The 17,748-nt window shown below is 46.3% G+C and overlaps 1 protein-coding gene and 1 long non-coding RNA gene across 4 annotated transcripts in view; both read left to right on the forward strand.

Annotated features, from left to right (window-relative positions):
- Window positions 1–4,664: 4,664 nt before the first annotated feature.
- LOC146889741 (uncharacterized) lies at window positions 4,665–7,885 on the forward strand. The gene is made up of 2 exons (XR_014999751.2): window positions 4,665–5,433; window positions 7,714–7,885. It is a non-coding gene; the product is annotated as an uncharacterized LOC146889741 (long non-coding RNA).
- A 4,670-nt stretch (window positions 7,886–12,555) lies between these two features.
- Window positions 12,556–17,748, forward strand: part of Stab2 (stabilin 2) — a 143,366-nt gene continuing 138,173 nt past the window's right edge. The window contains exons 1-2 of one of the 3 annotated variants that reach the window (XM_087902081.1): window positions 12,556–12,935; window positions 16,559–16,692. In XM_087902081.1, the coding sequence (XP_087758207.1) occupies window positions 12,807–12,935; window positions 16,559–16,692 (263 nt within the window). In that variant the 5' untranslated portion in view covers window positions 12,556–12,806. The remainder of the gene's footprint in view (window positions 12,936–16,558; window positions 16,693–17,748) is intronic. The other 2 variants (XM_087902082.1, XM_087902080.1) reach the window with 2 other exon arrangements.

A 17,748-nucleotide genomic window follows, 5' to 3' on the forward strand; every position in this document is an offset into this window, starting at 1 on the left:
TTGTGCGGTTTTGTTTATTTGGTTGGTTGGTTAGTGTATCTACACAAATGCAGCTCCTTGGCACCTGTGAGATCCGTGCGAGCTTCCCAGCGCCCCCTGGTCGTGACATCTTAAGTTGACGCACATGCACGACCCCACCCAAGATACTGACAAGCTGGCGACCCACAGCATCTATTGAGGTTCTGTTCAAACATCACTTTCTCGCGAACATATTTGTGCGTGTGCATATTGTTTATACGTGTTCAGTCGTCTTAGGTTCTTCGGATTTAGCATCATGCCTACCAGACGGATTCCTTATGCTTTGGTGAGGGAAGGCTGGGGGAAAGATGGGATGGAGGGAGGAGAAGGAAAGACTTCCGTGAATAAAATAATCCAAACAGTTGGTGGTTAAGAGTGGTGCTAAGTTAGATTTTCTCTGTGTGGTCGATTGATATGGAAACCCAGCTTTTCACTTAGAACTGAAGTAATAATTTTTCCTAAATTATCACCCAATACCTCGTTTGATATTCTAATCTCTAATGCATAAATGACTTCCATATAAATTACGGAAGCTCTTATATTTTTTACTTAAATTTTTAAAAATTTTACATACTAGCCTCAGTTCTCCCTCCCTCCCCTTCTTCAGCTCCCCTACCTCCCCCCATTCTCCCACATCCATTCCTCAGAGGGAGTAAGGCCTCCCTTGGGGAGTCAACAAAGTCTGGTATACCTAGTTGAGGCAGGACCAAGCCCCTCCCACCTATAGCAAGACTGAGTAAGGTATCCCACCATAGGGAATGGACTCCAAAAAACCAGTTCATAGACCCCAGGATAAGTCTTGGTCCCACTGCCAGGCTCCCCGCCACCCAATAGATCAAACCACATAACTGTCATCTACGTTCAGAGGGCTTAGTTCAGTCCCATGCAGGATCCCCGGCTGTCAGTCCAGAGTCCGTGAGTTCCTGCTAGCTCAGGTCAGCTGTCTCTGGTTTCCTCAGTCATGATCTTGATCACCCAGCCCCACCCCCGCTTATATGATCCCTCCTCCTTCATTTCAGCTAAGCCCCAGGAGCATCTGAGAAGCTCCTCAATCGGGCAGCTCATGAGTCCCTGACAGCAGGGTTGACTTGGGGGTTTTGTTTTTGCTTTTCTTTTCTATTTCCGTTTGTAACAAAGGCCTGTTTTGCATTAGACATAGGCATTGCTCCCAGGGCCTGTTTTTCCCTCTCAAAGACAGCACTGACTCTTTAAGAAATGATATTATATAATAAGCCCGGTAGGGAAAAAAAATCATTATTCAGATCTTCCTTGATTTCTCCTTGTTTGGAACACTGTAAATACTCAAGATTATACTTATTATTATTTGATTATTTCTGCCAAGGTTTGAATTTCTTGGGGCATAAGCCCTCAGCAATGAAATCTTACAGACTACCAGGTCTGTGAATGAATGAATATATAATGAATATCAGGGTAGGAGCATAGGAAATTCGGTCAGCAAAATGTCAGTGGCCGCTGCCTGCATCTGGGAGGTGCTAAGTGCGGGTTCAGAGCATCCTCCTGAGGAAGTCAGGGAGAAGAGTCAAACAGAGTTAACCTGGCAGTGTGGAAGACACAAGACCAGTCTCAGGACATTTCCCACTTGTTGCTTTTAAATAAGAACTGTTGGCCAGTGTGTATGTTATGAAATTGAACTAATTCTATGGGGTTCATGGTAGACTGAATGACGACCCCAATAAGGACATGCCCTGGGCCTCTGAAGGGCATGTCACCAACAACTGTGACCTTAACTTGTATAAAAACTTCTTAAAATGTAACCAAGTCAAGGACTTTGAGAGACATAGCCTTGTCCTGTCACAATGAGTTGCAAACCCCATCCATGACAAATGTCTTCCCAAAGAGACAGTCTGGGAAAGGCAGACAGGGCTAGAGGAATGTACGAAGACAGACACAGATATCAGACACCCACAAGCAAGGAACATCTTCCAGCCAGGGAGGCTCTCCAGTGGAATCCTTGGGGGAACCGGAGCCCTGGTGACCCTGCGATTTCAGGTGTTCTTTCAGACCACCAAGTCTGAGAAAAATCTGCTCAAACGGATGCAGGGAAGTAATCGGTACCAAAGAGCAAAAGCAAGGAGATTCAGTTTCAAGACAGCGTATGAATTCATCCAGAGTCATGCGGGGATATGAAGAGAGTGAATGGACAAGTGGAGACAAGCGGGTGTGTAATTTGGGTGAATTTCCTCCAGAGGGCACCAGCCTCTCTTGTTCAGTGTGGTGTCCCCAGCGTCCAGTCCCACGTTTGGCATGTTGTAGCCGAAGCACTGGCGACACAGATGAATGCATACAAGTAAGTAGCTGAATGAATGAGGTGATGGATGAATCTGGAACGTAGGTGACCCCTTTACGGCGAATGTACCGTTTAGGGATCATTTTCACCCATCAGCACAGCTCGACAGTCAAATGCTAGGGGACGAAAAACCAGCCCGAGCTTTCGGGTATTCTCCCAAATCTTATCACAGCAATGTGGCGATTATAAAATGTATCTGTGGGAAAGTTCACAAAAACTTGTTCAAATCACGACATTCTCAAGTACCCTCGTCATTAACTGTGTGCCTTTTCTAGATGAGAAACTTTGAAAGTCTGGCCGCTTCGTCAAAAGTCACCAGCAAATCAGTAAAGACTGAAGATCACAGTTTTGCTAAATGCTCCTTGTACCAGATCTTTCCTGTTGGACTTTCTTTGGACCGCCAGCCCCCGAATAATGACAAGGAGATTTATAACTAATTATGAAAGCTTCACCTTAGCTTAGGCTTTTTATGTTCGCTGCCTGCCAGCCCACCTACCCTTACTCCTGCCTTGCTATTGGCCGTTCAACTCTTTATTGGGACCGTCAGGTGTTTTAGACAGGCACAGTGACACAGCTTCGCAGAGTTAAACAAAGGCAGCGTAAACAAAAGTCACACACCTGAAAATAGTATTCCCTAACAATAGGTCCCTGCGGGCTGGGCCTTGAGATTTTACAGCCCAGTTCTGTGTCCCGTTCACCCTCCACCTCCTGGTTGTGGATGTGACCACCTGTCCCCGGCTGCTGCTGGCAGGTTGTGCCGCCACAGTGTGCTGTGCTTCCTGAAACTGGGGTTCACAGCAAACCCTTCTTTCTTTAAATTGCTTGCATCAGGTATTTTTGTCACAACAATGAAAAGTAACCAGTGCCACCACTGCCACTCCGTTCCTGGGGTGGGGCAGCGGTCTTCCTCCAGAAAGCACGGAATATGGATTTGATCGATGAGAAGACACACTTCAACAGTCTCTTCTAAAGGTTCCCCGTGGACCAGGCGTGTGTCCTGATACATATCCATAATCTCTCCGGGTCCCTTGAACAATTAAGTCTTCCTAAGGACCTGTGGGTAGTGACCCACCTGTGAGTGCATCTCCTCCTGTCTCACGTCACGCTGTTTCTGGCTGAGACGCAGAAGCGACCATCCTGTGTTAGTTCTTGTCACTGGAGACCTTGTCAGTGACCATCACACATGTGGACACAGAGGAGATAATGGGAAGGGGATAAACAATGGCCAGCTCTCTAGATATCCCTGCCGGAAATGTGTGCGGCTCCCAGTTTTGATTTTATGAGCAACTCTTCGGGGGTTAATCCTCATTGCCAACCTGACTGAAATTTAGACCCAGCCAGGAGGCTCACTTTCGGGTGCGTCTGTCAGGATCATCCAGAGAGGTGTAACTCTGGGGAGACCCACCCTGAAGGTGACTGATACCATTCCCTGGGCTGGAGTCTCTGGCTGAAGAAAAGGGAGAAAGTGTGATCAAGGCCAGCATTCATCTCTCTGTGTTTCCTGAGTGCGGATATGGTGTCTATGTTTCCTGAGTGAAGATACGGTGTGGCCAGCTGCCTCAAGTCCCTGCCCTCACAGCCAGAGCTCCTTTCCTCACTGATACACTTTCCCCCCACAACAGGGATCTTTACCCTTAAATAGGGAACCACAACGAACCTTTCTTTCCCTTGGTTGCTTTTGCCCAGTGTCTTATTAAGGCAACGGGGAAAGTACCCGATACAAACTTACTCAATGAGTCGACACACAAAAGAAGCAAATCTTAATGTCTCAAGAGTTCTCTTCTTCAAGCTTTATTATCTTTTATGTACATTAATGTTGTGCTGTGTTCATGCCTGGTGCCCAGAGATGCCAGAGGAGAGCACCTGGTCCCCTGGAGCTAGATGTGTAGACGGCTGAAAAGAGCTATGTGGACACTGGGAATCAAACCCCAGTCCTCTGGAAGAGCAGCGACTGCTCTTAACCACTGAGCCATCTCTCCTGCCCTCAGCATTCTTATCTTGTCAGAAACCTGTCATGATCTTTTGAATCTTCGACAGTTATCTTTGTCATTTCTACGACAACCACAAGATAGAAAAACTCAAATTGGGCCATCCAGACGTGCAGTCTGTTGAAGTCTTTCTTTGGCGCGTTCAATGTCACTAGCCCCATCAAAGGGATTACCTTGATGAGCATCCTTTCCTGAGTTCCCCCATGTCCCTGGCCTCTGTCTTTCAAGGTTTCATGTTATAGGAATGGTACAGATTCTATCCCAAAGGCCTCTCTTGGCCACTCCACCCATATATAAAGCCTGTACAGCCCATGAACAAACAACCCCACATCTGTGAGCCCCCACTTTCCTGCCCGGACTACTAGAGTGTGATTCCCTGTCCAGGGGACAGCTGCAATGTGGCAGGAAGTTCCCAGCATGCATTGTAACATTCAATCTCATCCCTGTGTCTTCCTCCCTCCAAAGGAGGATCCAGGAGAGAAGACCTCGGAAGTAGGAGGAATCAATCAGGAAAAGCGTGAAGGACAGTATTCAGAATCGTTTTAGGGGGACATGGATGTTGGGCTCAGTTATCTGAAAATGGAGGGCTTGGTGAAGCATGATTAATAAAAACCCAGAGACAGAAATTGGGGTTCAACCTGAAGGTCAGAAAAGCAAACCAGCCAGCCACTGGCTCTGACCTCTACTTCAGTACGAAATGGTGATCCTGCCTCCAGGAATCTCAGAATGAGACTGAGCCTGAGAGCTGCCTCCTCCCATTTTATACTCCTCTCTAGGGCTGGGATTAAGGGTTTGTGTCACTACTGCCTTGTTTCTATGGCAATCTAGTGTGGTTCCTGGGATTAAAGGTGCGTGCCACCACTGCCTGGTCTGTAAGGCTGATCAGTATAGCTGTTTTACTCTCTGATCTCCAGGCAAGCTTTCTTTATCAAGATACAAATGAAACACACTACCGCTCGCTCTTCTTGAAGACCTTGGTAAGGCCGGCCCCTCCCTCTCCTGATGGCCTCGCTCATCTCCACGCCATTTCTCGTAAGCTCTCGTTCACATCAGAACGCCTCTGTGACTCGAAGACTCACTGCTCCAAGTTCAGTGGAAGTGACCCAAATATTACATGAGGTAAACTTTTAAAAATTATTTGCTGTTTTCACATTTGTTGAAATGCAAAATGTCACTGAGTGTGGTGCTATGTTTTCTCACTGTGTCTACTTGAGCCAGAGCAAACCGAGTCTATTATTAACTGAAGGGAAGAGAATGCACACAAGGCTACACACACACACACACACACACACACACACACACACACAAGGAATGAAGAAACGAAGGAAGAAAGAAAGAAGACCACAGGTTTGGGGTGAAGAACTGGGTTTCTTTCTTTCTCATGCCTGCCCTGAGCTAGCACCAGTGTTAATCTATAGATAGACCTTGGTAGATAGAGGGAAGATATTTCCTTTCTTCGTGAAGAGTTCATTTACATGCAGTCATAAAAACTTAGAACCAAACCAGAATGTAGGAATTTGCTGCCATCCACCCCATTATTGAACAAAGGCTCCAGGACTCTAGGCGTTGAAACACCCAATTCAGTGTCCCATGGGACAGAATCGACTTTCAGATTCTGAGTTTCTCAAACAGAATCCTAGAAATCCCCACTGCTTCTCTGGCAGTCTTTGTTAGAGCATCTGGTAGAGGAGATGCTGGGGGCGACTTGTGTTTGCAGCAGTCTGAGAGCCAAAGTCCTTCTGCCGTGCGCACATTCCACATGTGCGTCACCAGAAAGGTAGTGTGTCCTCTGAGCGATGTGCCTACATGGATGCAGAGACTTCTTCAAACTGTGTGCATGCTCCAGTAGAGCCCACTTACAAAGTCTAGCAGAACACACACACACACACACACACACACACACACACACATACACCTCCCCTCCCAGGGAACCCCAATCCTGCCCCGTTCAAAGACAGCTTCCTTTTGTTGACAGCAATTGTGCCAGCTGAGCGACTCTTTTGAGCCACACAACAAAAAGGCATGCACAGAGGCAGCTTTCAAGACCTAATTTATGGTTAAGGCCACCCCTTCCCAGACAAGTGGGGTGGCTGTCAGCTGCCGGCCACATTCCAGGGCTGGGAGGCAGCGTGTGCCCTCTGCCCAGAGCCCCCTCAGCGCCGCCCAATAAAGGCCAGGGCCTGCGTCCCGCGGGCGACATTCCTGCACAGTACAGCTGCGCTTAATGTTCCAACCCATCCCATTGTTCTGCTGCCTTAATGAGGCCTCTGGACACTGTTTGTGACTGGCGGCCACGGCGATGCCACAGCGCAGACACTTGAGCTTCTTGAGTTACGCCCTCTGAGAGTTCTGGGCCATGAGCAGAAAAAGTATTTATTTTAAAATAAGGACAATCATAGTAAAGCCCACTTTACCAACAGGGGCACTTTGTTCATTCTCTTCTCGTCCTAATGAAAGGCTATGGCACATAGAACACCCACTTTGCAGACAGAAGCAAGTCTCACCTCCACGCGTGCTGACTGGGGAAGGCTTCCATTTCTCAGCTGTGAAATGCTTATGAAAACCACATCTTCCTCCAAGGGCTGCCAGGAAGTTGAGTTAAACAAGGCATCATGGAGACTTGGTACCACCATAGGAGCTCAATGAACATTAATCAGGGGATATTACTTTTATCAGAATGTACGTAATACTGGAAAAGCATCCAAGACAACTGTTTTATCCCTGTTACCTGAACCTCCTCTTTATCATGTATTCATCCTTTTCTCCAACACTTCAGGGAAAATGAATTATAGCCAGAAAGAGGTTTGAACATAGACTAACTGATGACAATATCTCACTTCCAGCTATTGTTACGGTTTTCTGTTGCTAGCACTGTTATTATTACTGAGTAAGAAATTAACTACAGAACTCACAGAGATAAAAAAATTAACCAGCGGCACCTATTTGATGACCCCCACCTGCTTCTGCCTGTTTAGTTGAGGCAGGGTCTCATTATGTAGTGCTGACTAGCCTAGAACTCCTTGTAGCCCAGGCTGGCCTCAAACTCAGAGATCTGTCTGTCTCTGCCTCGTGAGTTCTGGGGTTAAAGCTATGGAGCTCTGTGCCTTCCTCTGCTATGAAACTTTAAGAGGGAAAAGAAAATGAAGCTTACAGGGTGGGGGTGGGGAGGTGAGAGAAAACATGGTCACAACTTAGCTCTGAAACAGGAGTTCACGATTTAACGCCCACAGGGGAAAACTCCCCCCCCCCCGTTTTGTAAACAGTGTTTTATCAAAACACAACCCATTCATTTATCTTTACATTAGCTCTGGTTGTTGATCACGTCACAAGAAAATGATGCAGCTTCCAGATACATTATGGCCTATCAAGCCTACAATTTTACCCTCTGGTTCTTCACAGAGAGTTTGCTGACCTGAAGTCTGAAGAGAATGCAGTGGGTTAAGAGACGGCATCTGACCCTACGATTCTGTGGTGACAGGAAACAATCTTTTTCGTTTTGGGGTTTTTTTTTAGTGTCGTTTTGTTTTCTTTTTCAAAAATGAAATAACTGAATAAACGAAGAAACAGGAAACAGTTGAATGATTGTCATGAAGCCGCGACCACCTCATACTGGTGTGTGAGCCCTGTTACTGCCCTGGAGAATTGTTTAAACCATTGTTGGGAAAGAATGGAACATAAATATTGCTCAGAAATTAGACAATAATAGTGGGTTCCGGCCAGTAGGGTCCAAGTGTTCTATGTTCTGTTCAAGTAGGGGGAGGGACAGGGGAAGCTGGTAACTGCAGAACGTATGTTGGATTTTACATTGAGGTCATGTGGAGAACGGAGAGCAAAGGGGAAAGATGATTGTAAAAGACTAAAGGATGCTCTTATCTCTAGCAGAGCAAAGGAAGCAGGTTCACGCGGTCCTCAATCCTGCTGAGCTCGTCAATAGAATGCAATCCTGCTGAGCTCATTAATAGAATGAGAAAGTGGACCTCTATGTTCAGAGATCACGCACGAGCACATAGAGAGCAAAACCTGGACCAAAGCTGCTTCAGGTTTGCTTAGGATTTAGGATGGGCTGCACTGTTGAGTTTTAATGCAACTGTGAGCTAAAATTTCTATCAGTGTTCCTAGTCTGGCAGCGTGTGCTCAGCCATGTCCTCCATGGCGTGGGGTAAGCCTAGCTTTATCTTTGAGCGCTACACCTATCCCCAAGAGTCTAGTACGTCGTCAGGTGCACAGGGTCCCCGAGCAAGACCAGATGAATGAATCGAGTCTGACGGCACAGGCTGTGTTCCCAGCACTTGGGAGGCTGATGCAAGAGGATCACCGTAAATCTGAGGCCAGGCTGGACTCCATAGTTAATCCCAGGGTTACAGAACAAGACCCTACTAAAAGGTAAAAAGGCAGTTGAATGGGCAGTAGAGTGGTCAACCAGTTGTCGGAAGATTAACTCGGCAAGGAGGTCAACACTGGACGATGATGTTGATTGAGAGATTTGGAGAGGGGATCTTTGTAGCATACAGAGGGAAATCCCATATCAGATCTTGATTTGGAGGAGGGGGAGTCTTCACTCCCAGATATGCCCCCATCATTTACTTCGGACACAGTATCTTCTTTCACTCCTTGAATGAACCTGACTTTCCTCTGGGAAGCCATCCCTTCCCCATTCTTAGCTATGCCGATGACCCTATTCCCAGTCCCAGATTGCCTGCTATTATTCCTTCCCTGTATATACTTCACCAGGCCACTTTAGAAAAAGAATAGTCAAATAAAAACCTGTAGCTTTAATGTAATAGGGGTTTAATTTCTTGTTCTAATGGGTAGACTCCTAGCCAACGAATGAGCCTGGCCTTGAATCATTCCAATATCAGATTTCCTTCTGTTTGACTGATCCACCAATTTTGCAACTGGCCTAGTTGGAGATCTCCACTTGCCTCGGCTTTCTGATTTGTAAAGACATAACAGTGTGCTTCCTATGGGGACTTTTAGGGGATTAAATAACCCAGTGCAAAGGGCAGAACACATAACAGATACGTGTGGACTCATTCACAACAGTGCATCAGCTAGCCGCGCACAGAAGGAGACATGTAGAAAGATGTCATCCTAGACCTGGTGCTTCAGAGGGGCCAGACAGGTGGCAACAAACAAGACAGCAGCCACGTGGTTTTACTTATATCTGTAACAGAGATCTCTGAGTGAGCACTGTTTACAGGAGGATCGTAAAGAGTGGAGGGCGACCAAGGCAGATGCTACTACCATAACACAGGCAAGCAATCACGTGGTCTCATTCAAGGGGAAATGGTGGAGACAGGAAGAAGTTACTGGATTTGTGATAGGATTCCACCAGTTAATGGTAGACTCAGTGGCAGCTGCTGATATTTCTGATAAAAAAAAAAAACGAAAATTACCTGAGCTGGGTATGATGGTGCACACCTGTAATCCCATACCTCGGAGCTGGACGCAAAAGGATGAATGCAAGATCTGCCTGAGTTATATGAGGCTTGTTTAAAGCAAACGCTGGAGCAACTGGGTGGTAAATATTCACTATTTTCACTATTCCTGTGTGTTAAATCATCCCTGTCTGCCATGAACTGGCATGCATACCGTCGGCTACTCCTATGTGCTAAATAAGCCCTGACTGCCGTGGGCTGACATGCATGCCAGAAAAGTGGTGTAGGAATGGTTATGTGCCCACTGTCTACTGGTTGATTAAATGATTGAATGAATGAGAAGAAGAAAAATACAGAGAAGGACATGGAGCGCTGGAATTGAAAGAAACTTTGCCTCCTTTACAATTTTGTCTACCGCAAGACCAGCTGACTGGCTTTCACTAAAAGGAAAAAATAAAACTCACACACACACACAGAGAGAGAGAGAGAGAGAGAGAGAGAGAGAGAGAGAGAGAGACCAAGGTTTGCTGTGTGCAGAGATCTAAACTAACAGAGGAAAAGGAAGGGGCCTTGAGAGCAAGGACACACGTGCTGGATACATCCCCCGCTTAGGAAAGCTGACTCCTCGAAAAGCCAGGATCCCGTGAGTGCTCAGGAAATCCCCCAGCCATGTCAGCATCTCACAACCGATGCATTGATTTACTAGAGTAGAACATCACACTGAGGAACCAGGAGAGCACAGGGCCAGACACAGGCAAGGACCTTTGTCCAAGGCGCCTTCATCCTGCTATGCCTTATAGGAGGCCTCACCCGCAGGCAGTGCCTTGGCCCCAGTGTGCATCCTACCCAAGACGTAAGCATTTCTAGCTGAGACTGGCAGCCTCTGGAATCTCAGCATGTGATACCCCATAATATCCTTAAAAAACAACAGTTCCCCAAGAAATGGTAATAAACTAAAAACTTGTCTCTCTGTGAAGATGTACATTCTGAGGTAGCTCCTAATAACACTTGAAGCTAAACGAGTCTATGTTCAGATGTCTTTAGCTGACCTTTGACTTTGGAGAGGGCCTGCTCGGTTTGGTTGAGCCTCTAGAGGCTGGTGAAATACTAAGAGCAAAACCCCAGCATGGCAAGAACTCTTCAGCCCCAGTGTGCTCCCGTTATTTTGCCTGTTCAACATCCTAGGATACTTTCCCTTTGGTGCCGTAATTGTGAGGCATTGAAGCAATCACACCTGACTTGTAGGTGGATCATCAGGGTAATAGTCAGGCCAGGTGGCACACACCTTCAGTCCAACCTACTCTGGACACAGAGGCAAGAAGACCAAGAATGCCAGGTCAACCTCAACTATGTAGCATGCTTGCGTTGGGCTGAATTCATAGCTATCTTCAGCTACATTCAGGTCATAACTCACATGATGGACATGCCTGCATAGGCATGTCCCTTTACATAAAACTTGAAGCTTCAGGTGATCTAATTTGCCCACGTTATACCATGACGGGATGGCAAAGCCAGTAGACTGGCTAATGGGCTAGCAGTCTGGGTAATCCATCACTCTCAGTTCTGATACGCACTGATGAGAACGTCGGCCATAGTTGTTGTTTGGTTGTAGGGGCTCACTATATAGCCTTAGCTAGCCAACAGCTCTCTATGCAGACTGGCCTAAGATAATACGTGTGCCTCAGGCGTGTCCAGCATCAACCACAGGGTCTCTGTGGCCGTGCCTCTGTGAGACAACAAAGAGACAGCAGCCAGTTTGATTAAGCCTTACTGGATTATAACTGGATTATACGGGACACAGATCATTCTTAACTTAAACCTCAGATGCTACAGTGGTGGCTGCCTGCATTGGCAGAGTACCTGGCCAGGGTAAGAACACCAGGACATGCATTGCTACTACACCCCCACGTCACCTTACTGACCATAAATAAAGCACTGAATTGTCATACCTGTCAAGCCAAGATCACACTCCTTATCCATTTTGTTTTCCAAAATTGTAATATTTAAGTGAGACGGTGTATACACACGTGTACTAGAAGCTATCATGAATGAGTATGATTTATCCAGTTCCCTGTTCTCAGAAGCCAGCAGAGTATGTAGTGTTCGATAAATGTTTGTTGAGTGACTAAGTGGTTATAAAAAAAATCTATCTAATCAGAGCAAATAAAGATACTCAGGCGAGCACCTACGTATATCAGCCAAACAAAATGTCATTTGGAGTTTCACCTGAATAAATCCTTAAACAGAGAAGACTTCTGTTTAAAGAAGGTGGAAACTTTGTACCAATCTCAGTTTACCTCAATGTGTCCTTTGCTTTATAAAAACACAAGATATTCTCACCCAAAGCTGGGAAAGAGGCGGGCAAAGAAAAAAAGAATGCAATATTAATCAGTAGGTCAGAACTAAAGACGAGATTTTTTAAAGAAGAAATATTAAAAATTCCTTTTAATAAATTCTATATTTAAAATATAAAAAGCCATCATTTTGTTTCAAAATTACAATCAGATTTGAAGGAGGAAAATATTTTACACTCTGGCCAAGAATTCTGCATAATGAACAGACACAAAAAACACCCAGGTGAACCTAACACCAAGCATTTTGCAACATTTCATTGCTCTGGCCACCTGCAACTCCAGTTCCAGGGGGGATCCAACACCCTCTTCTGGCCTCTGTGGACACCTACGTGCATGTGGTGTGCATAAATTCTAACAGATGAACACACATGCCCATACAACACATACAACACTACAGAAAATCTGAACCTATGTGTTGGAACAGACAGGCCCAGGATGACTCACGGTGTGGCATAGAAAGGACAACAGGGCAGCAGGCAGGTCCAGTAGTCCTAGCAATAGGAGAGGGAGCTCTCCATCCCTGGGAATTTCGCAAGGCACAGAAATCCCAGTTGGGTCTCTGCCTCAGCCCCTCAGGAAATCCTGTCACTCAGCCAGGACTTATATACAGCTCAGAGTGGCCACTTCCAGCTCCTGTGGACCGTCAGCCAGGCCTCAGCTACCTTTGCTTTCTGACCAGGGAAAGGGAAGGATTTAAGAGTAGACACAGACATGAGAAAGAGTTCCCCGGGCACTCAGCAAAGCAAGGTAAAATAGCTAAATGGCCCTGACCTGGCCCGGCATGGGAAGGAGCCAGCATTTGCTCAGCATGCTGCTGCTGCCTTTAATCCCCCTCTTCCTGGGGTTGGCTGTGCAAAATACCTGCACCCCAGCCGAAGCCACAGAACCGGTAAGAGAAACTTTCCTGCATTTTTCCTTGTTAATTTTCACACTGTGCTCTAGATGGTTTTGTTTTCTCGCATAATCTTGGGCAAAAAGCCCTGCCTGGACTTCATAAAAATCAAAAGAAAACTTCCAAGACTAAGATTCTCAAGGTGAGATGCTGTCCTTCTGGGGTGGACCGAGTTGGCTCTTTCTCATCTGCTGTGCTGACTCTGCGGTTGGAATCTCTGAGTTTAGTCCTAACGTTTCTCTTTCCTGCAAAGCTGTGTGCTGTTTTGTCTGGACCACCTGATCATTGTGGGTACCTCACACCCCATCTTCCCAAATATACTAGCCAAGTGCGGCTATGGGCAGATGCCCAGGGGAATTCCAGGGTAGATTGATAGTGTCTTGTTGATGAAAGCAAGCATGAGAAACATTTCCAAAACCCGTCAGGCACTGGCAACGTGCCTTCTGCCTTCCTCAGACTGTAGTGGAGGACCACGGTGACCTCTCTGGGGGCCTCACTCACTGCATCAGTACGAGGGACCCCAGAGAGGATCACACAGGTACCATCGCAGGATGAGGTTGAATCTCGGTGAGTAGAAACCTCAGGCAATTTATTTTAAGATGGGTTTGGAGTGTCTGATCTCAGCAGCAGATGGATGCAGCGGCAGCAAGTCCACTCCGGCTGCGCTTTGAGGGCTCTTTCCAGAGAACATGGCAGATAACACGATGTGTGCCTCTCCAGCCCAAAAGTTAGAGGAGGGTCCATCTAATCTGCCACTTCACAAGATGGTAGAGGAGGGGCCCCAGGGCTGCCCACTACACCAGCCTTAAGCAAGCAAGTTAACCCCTCCAAGTTTCCATCGCTCCCAAGACACAGCTCTGCCAATGGTAGAAATTGCTGCCACCGTTAACTTCAGTGTGGAGAGGACTTACTTCTGTGCAGGCCCCCTGCCTTGACTGCTGGTCAAAGCTGAGTTTCTTCTTCAGTTGGTTTAAGTTTATAAAATGAGTCAGTCCATTTGAAAACAGTAATTTGAAAGTCGGACAAATATATCTTGCAAAAAAATATCTTGCAAATTTGCTAGGTAGCTGAGGATGACCTTGAATGTTTGATCCTCCTGCCTCCACTTCTTGGGTGGCAGAATTCTAGGCCTGCATCACAAACTCACGGTTTTATGCAATCCTGAGAATTGAACCCTGGGCTTTGGGCATGCTGGGCCAGTATTCTATGAACTGGCCCACATTCCCAGCCCAAAGAATGGCTTTAAAAGAGAATCAAAGTGGACATATTAAGAAGGAAAAATCAATATGACCTCAACTTATCCATCAATCCAAAGAGAAACCCCAGTGTAAATTAAACCCTACTTTTAGAAAAGGTGAATCATGCCACAACAGTTAAAGGGAGTGTTGTGTATTCTATAGGTAACAGCCAGGGGCACATTGGGTCACAATGATCACCAAATGGAAGATTGTTAGTCAAAGTAGAGGTTGTTTATCTCTGTGTCGCTTGGGTGCTTGCGAAGAGGGCTAGTTCAGGAATTGGGAGGCTGATAACTCGTATGTGACTTTGGGAAAGTCGCTAAGTATTCCAAACTATCTTCAGTCCACACCCCTGCAATGAGAGCTGTGACCCTTGCCCTACTCCCCGGAGCAATGCAAATGGCATCTTTGGGAGTCGACACAGTCATACTGTGTTGGAAGGTGTCTTCCCCTGCAGACTTTCTACTTTCTGATGAATTTAGAGGTGACAATGATGTTTCCATCACACCTAACGGGTGCTATGAGGACAAAGAAGTATGAGACACGGCCCTGTACTGCCTGGAAATCTTAAATAGAGAGCAAAGACTCATAACGGGGGCACTGGGTTTGCAGCTCCACCGGTAGAGCGTTTGTCTAGCCTTCGCAAGAACGCGGGTTCTATCCCTGGATCCACACACACTCGCTGTGACGGACCACACCGGTGTTTGGGAGGAAGGATCAGAAGTTCAAGGCTATCATTGGCCACCTAGTGTGTGTGAGGTGGGGTGTGGTTACTTAGAATGCCCTCTCAAAACTATAAACAATAGCAAACTGCTGGAAGACTTGAAGACAAGGAATGAGTGGGGTTTGTGGGAGAGACGATGAAGAGAGAGATGCCCTTGAAGGATCTAGGATGGTTAGTTAGCCTAGGCAGAGCATCCCTGTGGGGCCAGATCACCACCAGACTCTGAGGACGGACAGAAAAGAGCCTCAGGAGCTGTCATCCGTTACTACGTTCATCCGGGCACTGGGCCAGGCAGCTTGCATCTGGCATGTCCCAGAGAGTTAGCTAATGTCTCCCTTCAACAGCTAATGACAAGAGTGAGAGCTCACTCAAGGCCGCACACTTTACAAGGTGCAAAACTTGATCCAGACTCCACTTTGGTCTCTGAGGTTTTGTCTCCCAACTAAATTTGATAGAGAGATTAAGGAAGCTTGAAAGATAGGGAGCTCTATCCAGGAGGGTCAACTCCAACATCAGGAGCAACAAGGGACCAAAGTCTGCCTGTATCGTTCAGTTAAGCAGTTAATGCTGGACCACATTATGTCATCAAATAGCTGCTCCTAATGTACCTGTCTGATGTCCCCAGTGGGTTAATCGAATCGACACATATTTGCTGGACATCGCCTCCATGTGTCCTGTCAACATTCTGAGGGCTTGGGCTATAGCAATAAACAAAACACCTTTGATCTCATGCTGCCTGCTTTCTAATTGTGTTGAAATCTAAATGCTGCAGATCTCTCTAGAACAGAAACCGCCCCCCAAAACCTCTTAGTACAGCACTAGCCCCACAGCAGACATTCCTGGGGAAGCAATAGTATCAGAAATAGTATCCTTGAAGACAATCGATCTATGAACAACTGGTCTTGAATAACCCACTGTAACATTAGCCCCCTTGAAACGGGTCCTCTGCAGGAGAGCTCAGGTTCCTCATTTTGGTAACTATGAGTAGTAGCCTTCCCCTGCCTTGTAAGGCTCCAGGTTCCAGACGAGGCATGGTGCATGTGTTTAGCCCAAACCGTACCGCGTCCACACACTCAGCCATGGCAGACATTGCTCCCTGATCCCTGATCCCAGCACTCCTGCCAGATAAGTCATGTCAGTGTTCTGTTTAGCATGGGCCCAGGGAAGAAAAGGGTCCCACCGGGGTGAATTTTAGGTTTAGTCAAACAGCAGGGGAATCAGTTTCTGATAAACTAAGTGCCCGTTGCTTCAAAAAATAAAATTATTGTTCACAATTTACACCTCTTAGCAAGTCAATTTCTAGAGCATTAAAAAAAAAAAATTGCCCAAGCAGTTCTCAGCTTTGAGACGTCTTGGTTTTCCAAGCTCTCTCTCATAACTAAGTTTTGCAAAGGCTCCAAATCCTTCAGATAAGAAGTAAGCCTTTCAAACAAAAAGTAGCAGTCCCAAAAGGCCGATCAAAGTCTAGGTGCTGACACTCCAGGATTCAAGCCGGATGTGATGCCCTGTGGAATCTCGCACTACAAAGCCAGTTGATGGCAGTAACCTCGTTGCCACTCCTGACTGCAGTGAGATGAAGCAGGTGGACAAGCAGTCATACCAGGTACTTCGCAAGGCTCTGATAACGGGAATCGGTGTTCTTTGTTGCATTTGCACAGGCGAGAAGGTGTGATAAGAAGTCTTTTCTAACAATCAGGACGGAGTGCCAAGGCTGCTCAGCTAATTATGTAGCCAAGTGTCCAGATGGTTACATCAAGATTACCAATGACTCTTTTGGGGTTCGAGATTGCAGGTACTCATTATGAGATTATAACCGTGTCTGTGTTTTTGGTACCCTAAGAATTGTGACTCCCAATTGGAACATCCTGTCTCACACACTGCACAGTAGCTCCAGGATTTCTCTCTTACTCTAAGACTATACTGAGCCCAATTTAGGTAACTCATAATCTATGGACTTGAATCTGAATCTTTGTGATTATTGACTCACGTTTAAATACAGAATTGTGCTGCACATACACACTCTCCTCTTCTTACCCTTCTATTTTATATTGGAGTCTGGATTCTTTGGAAATGGTTCTAGAACTGGGAGATGGCTCAGTGGAGTTGTGAACATGAGAAGCTGAGGTCAAACCCCCCAGCACTCACTTAAAATACCAAGTGTAGCTACGGGTGCCTGTGACCTAGCATTGAGAGTCAGAGAGAAATGGGTCCCTGGGCTGGGCTGGCAGCCTAGCCCAAATGGCAAGTTTCCAGGCCAGTGAGAGACCCTCTCTCAAGGGGACAAGGTGGAAAGTGACAGAGGAAAGCACCTGACATCCTGGCCTGGCCTCAGGTCATGAGCATAAGCATGCATACCTACACACTCATGTGCACGCAGCGCACACACACACACACACACACACACACCATAGATAGATAGATAGATGGATGGATGGATGGATGGATGGATGGATGGATGGATGGATGGATGGATAGATAGATAGATAGATAGATAGATAGATAGATAGATAGATAGATAGATAGATAGATAGATAGATAGATAAACAGGATTCTAGTTTGAACAACTGTAAGTTGCCTTGACTACCTACATATCAAGATCCTGTCTCAAAAGCAAAATAAATTTGTTAAGCCTTGGGTCTGGTATTTATTTTGCTAATAAGCTGTGAAGCCTGATACTAACTAGAACCCAAAGGTGTAAGATAGAAAAAAAAATAGCATTGTTGGACTGTCTGTATTACATTCCTGAAAGTCACTTCTGATCCAGAACTCTCCTAATTCAAGGCTGGTCCTCTCAGAAGGGGACATGTGTGTCTGCGCTAACAGGTGTAGCCAGGAGGCTCAAAGGCAA

This window comes from Myodes glareolus, chromosome 26, assembly GCF_982192425.1.
Source record: "Myodes glareolus chromosome 26, mMyoGla1.1, whole genome shotgun sequence".
In the NCBI taxonomy this organism is placed as follows: domain Eukaryota; kingdom Metazoa; phylum Chordata; class Mammalia; order Rodentia; family Cricetidae; genus Myodes; species Myodes glareolus.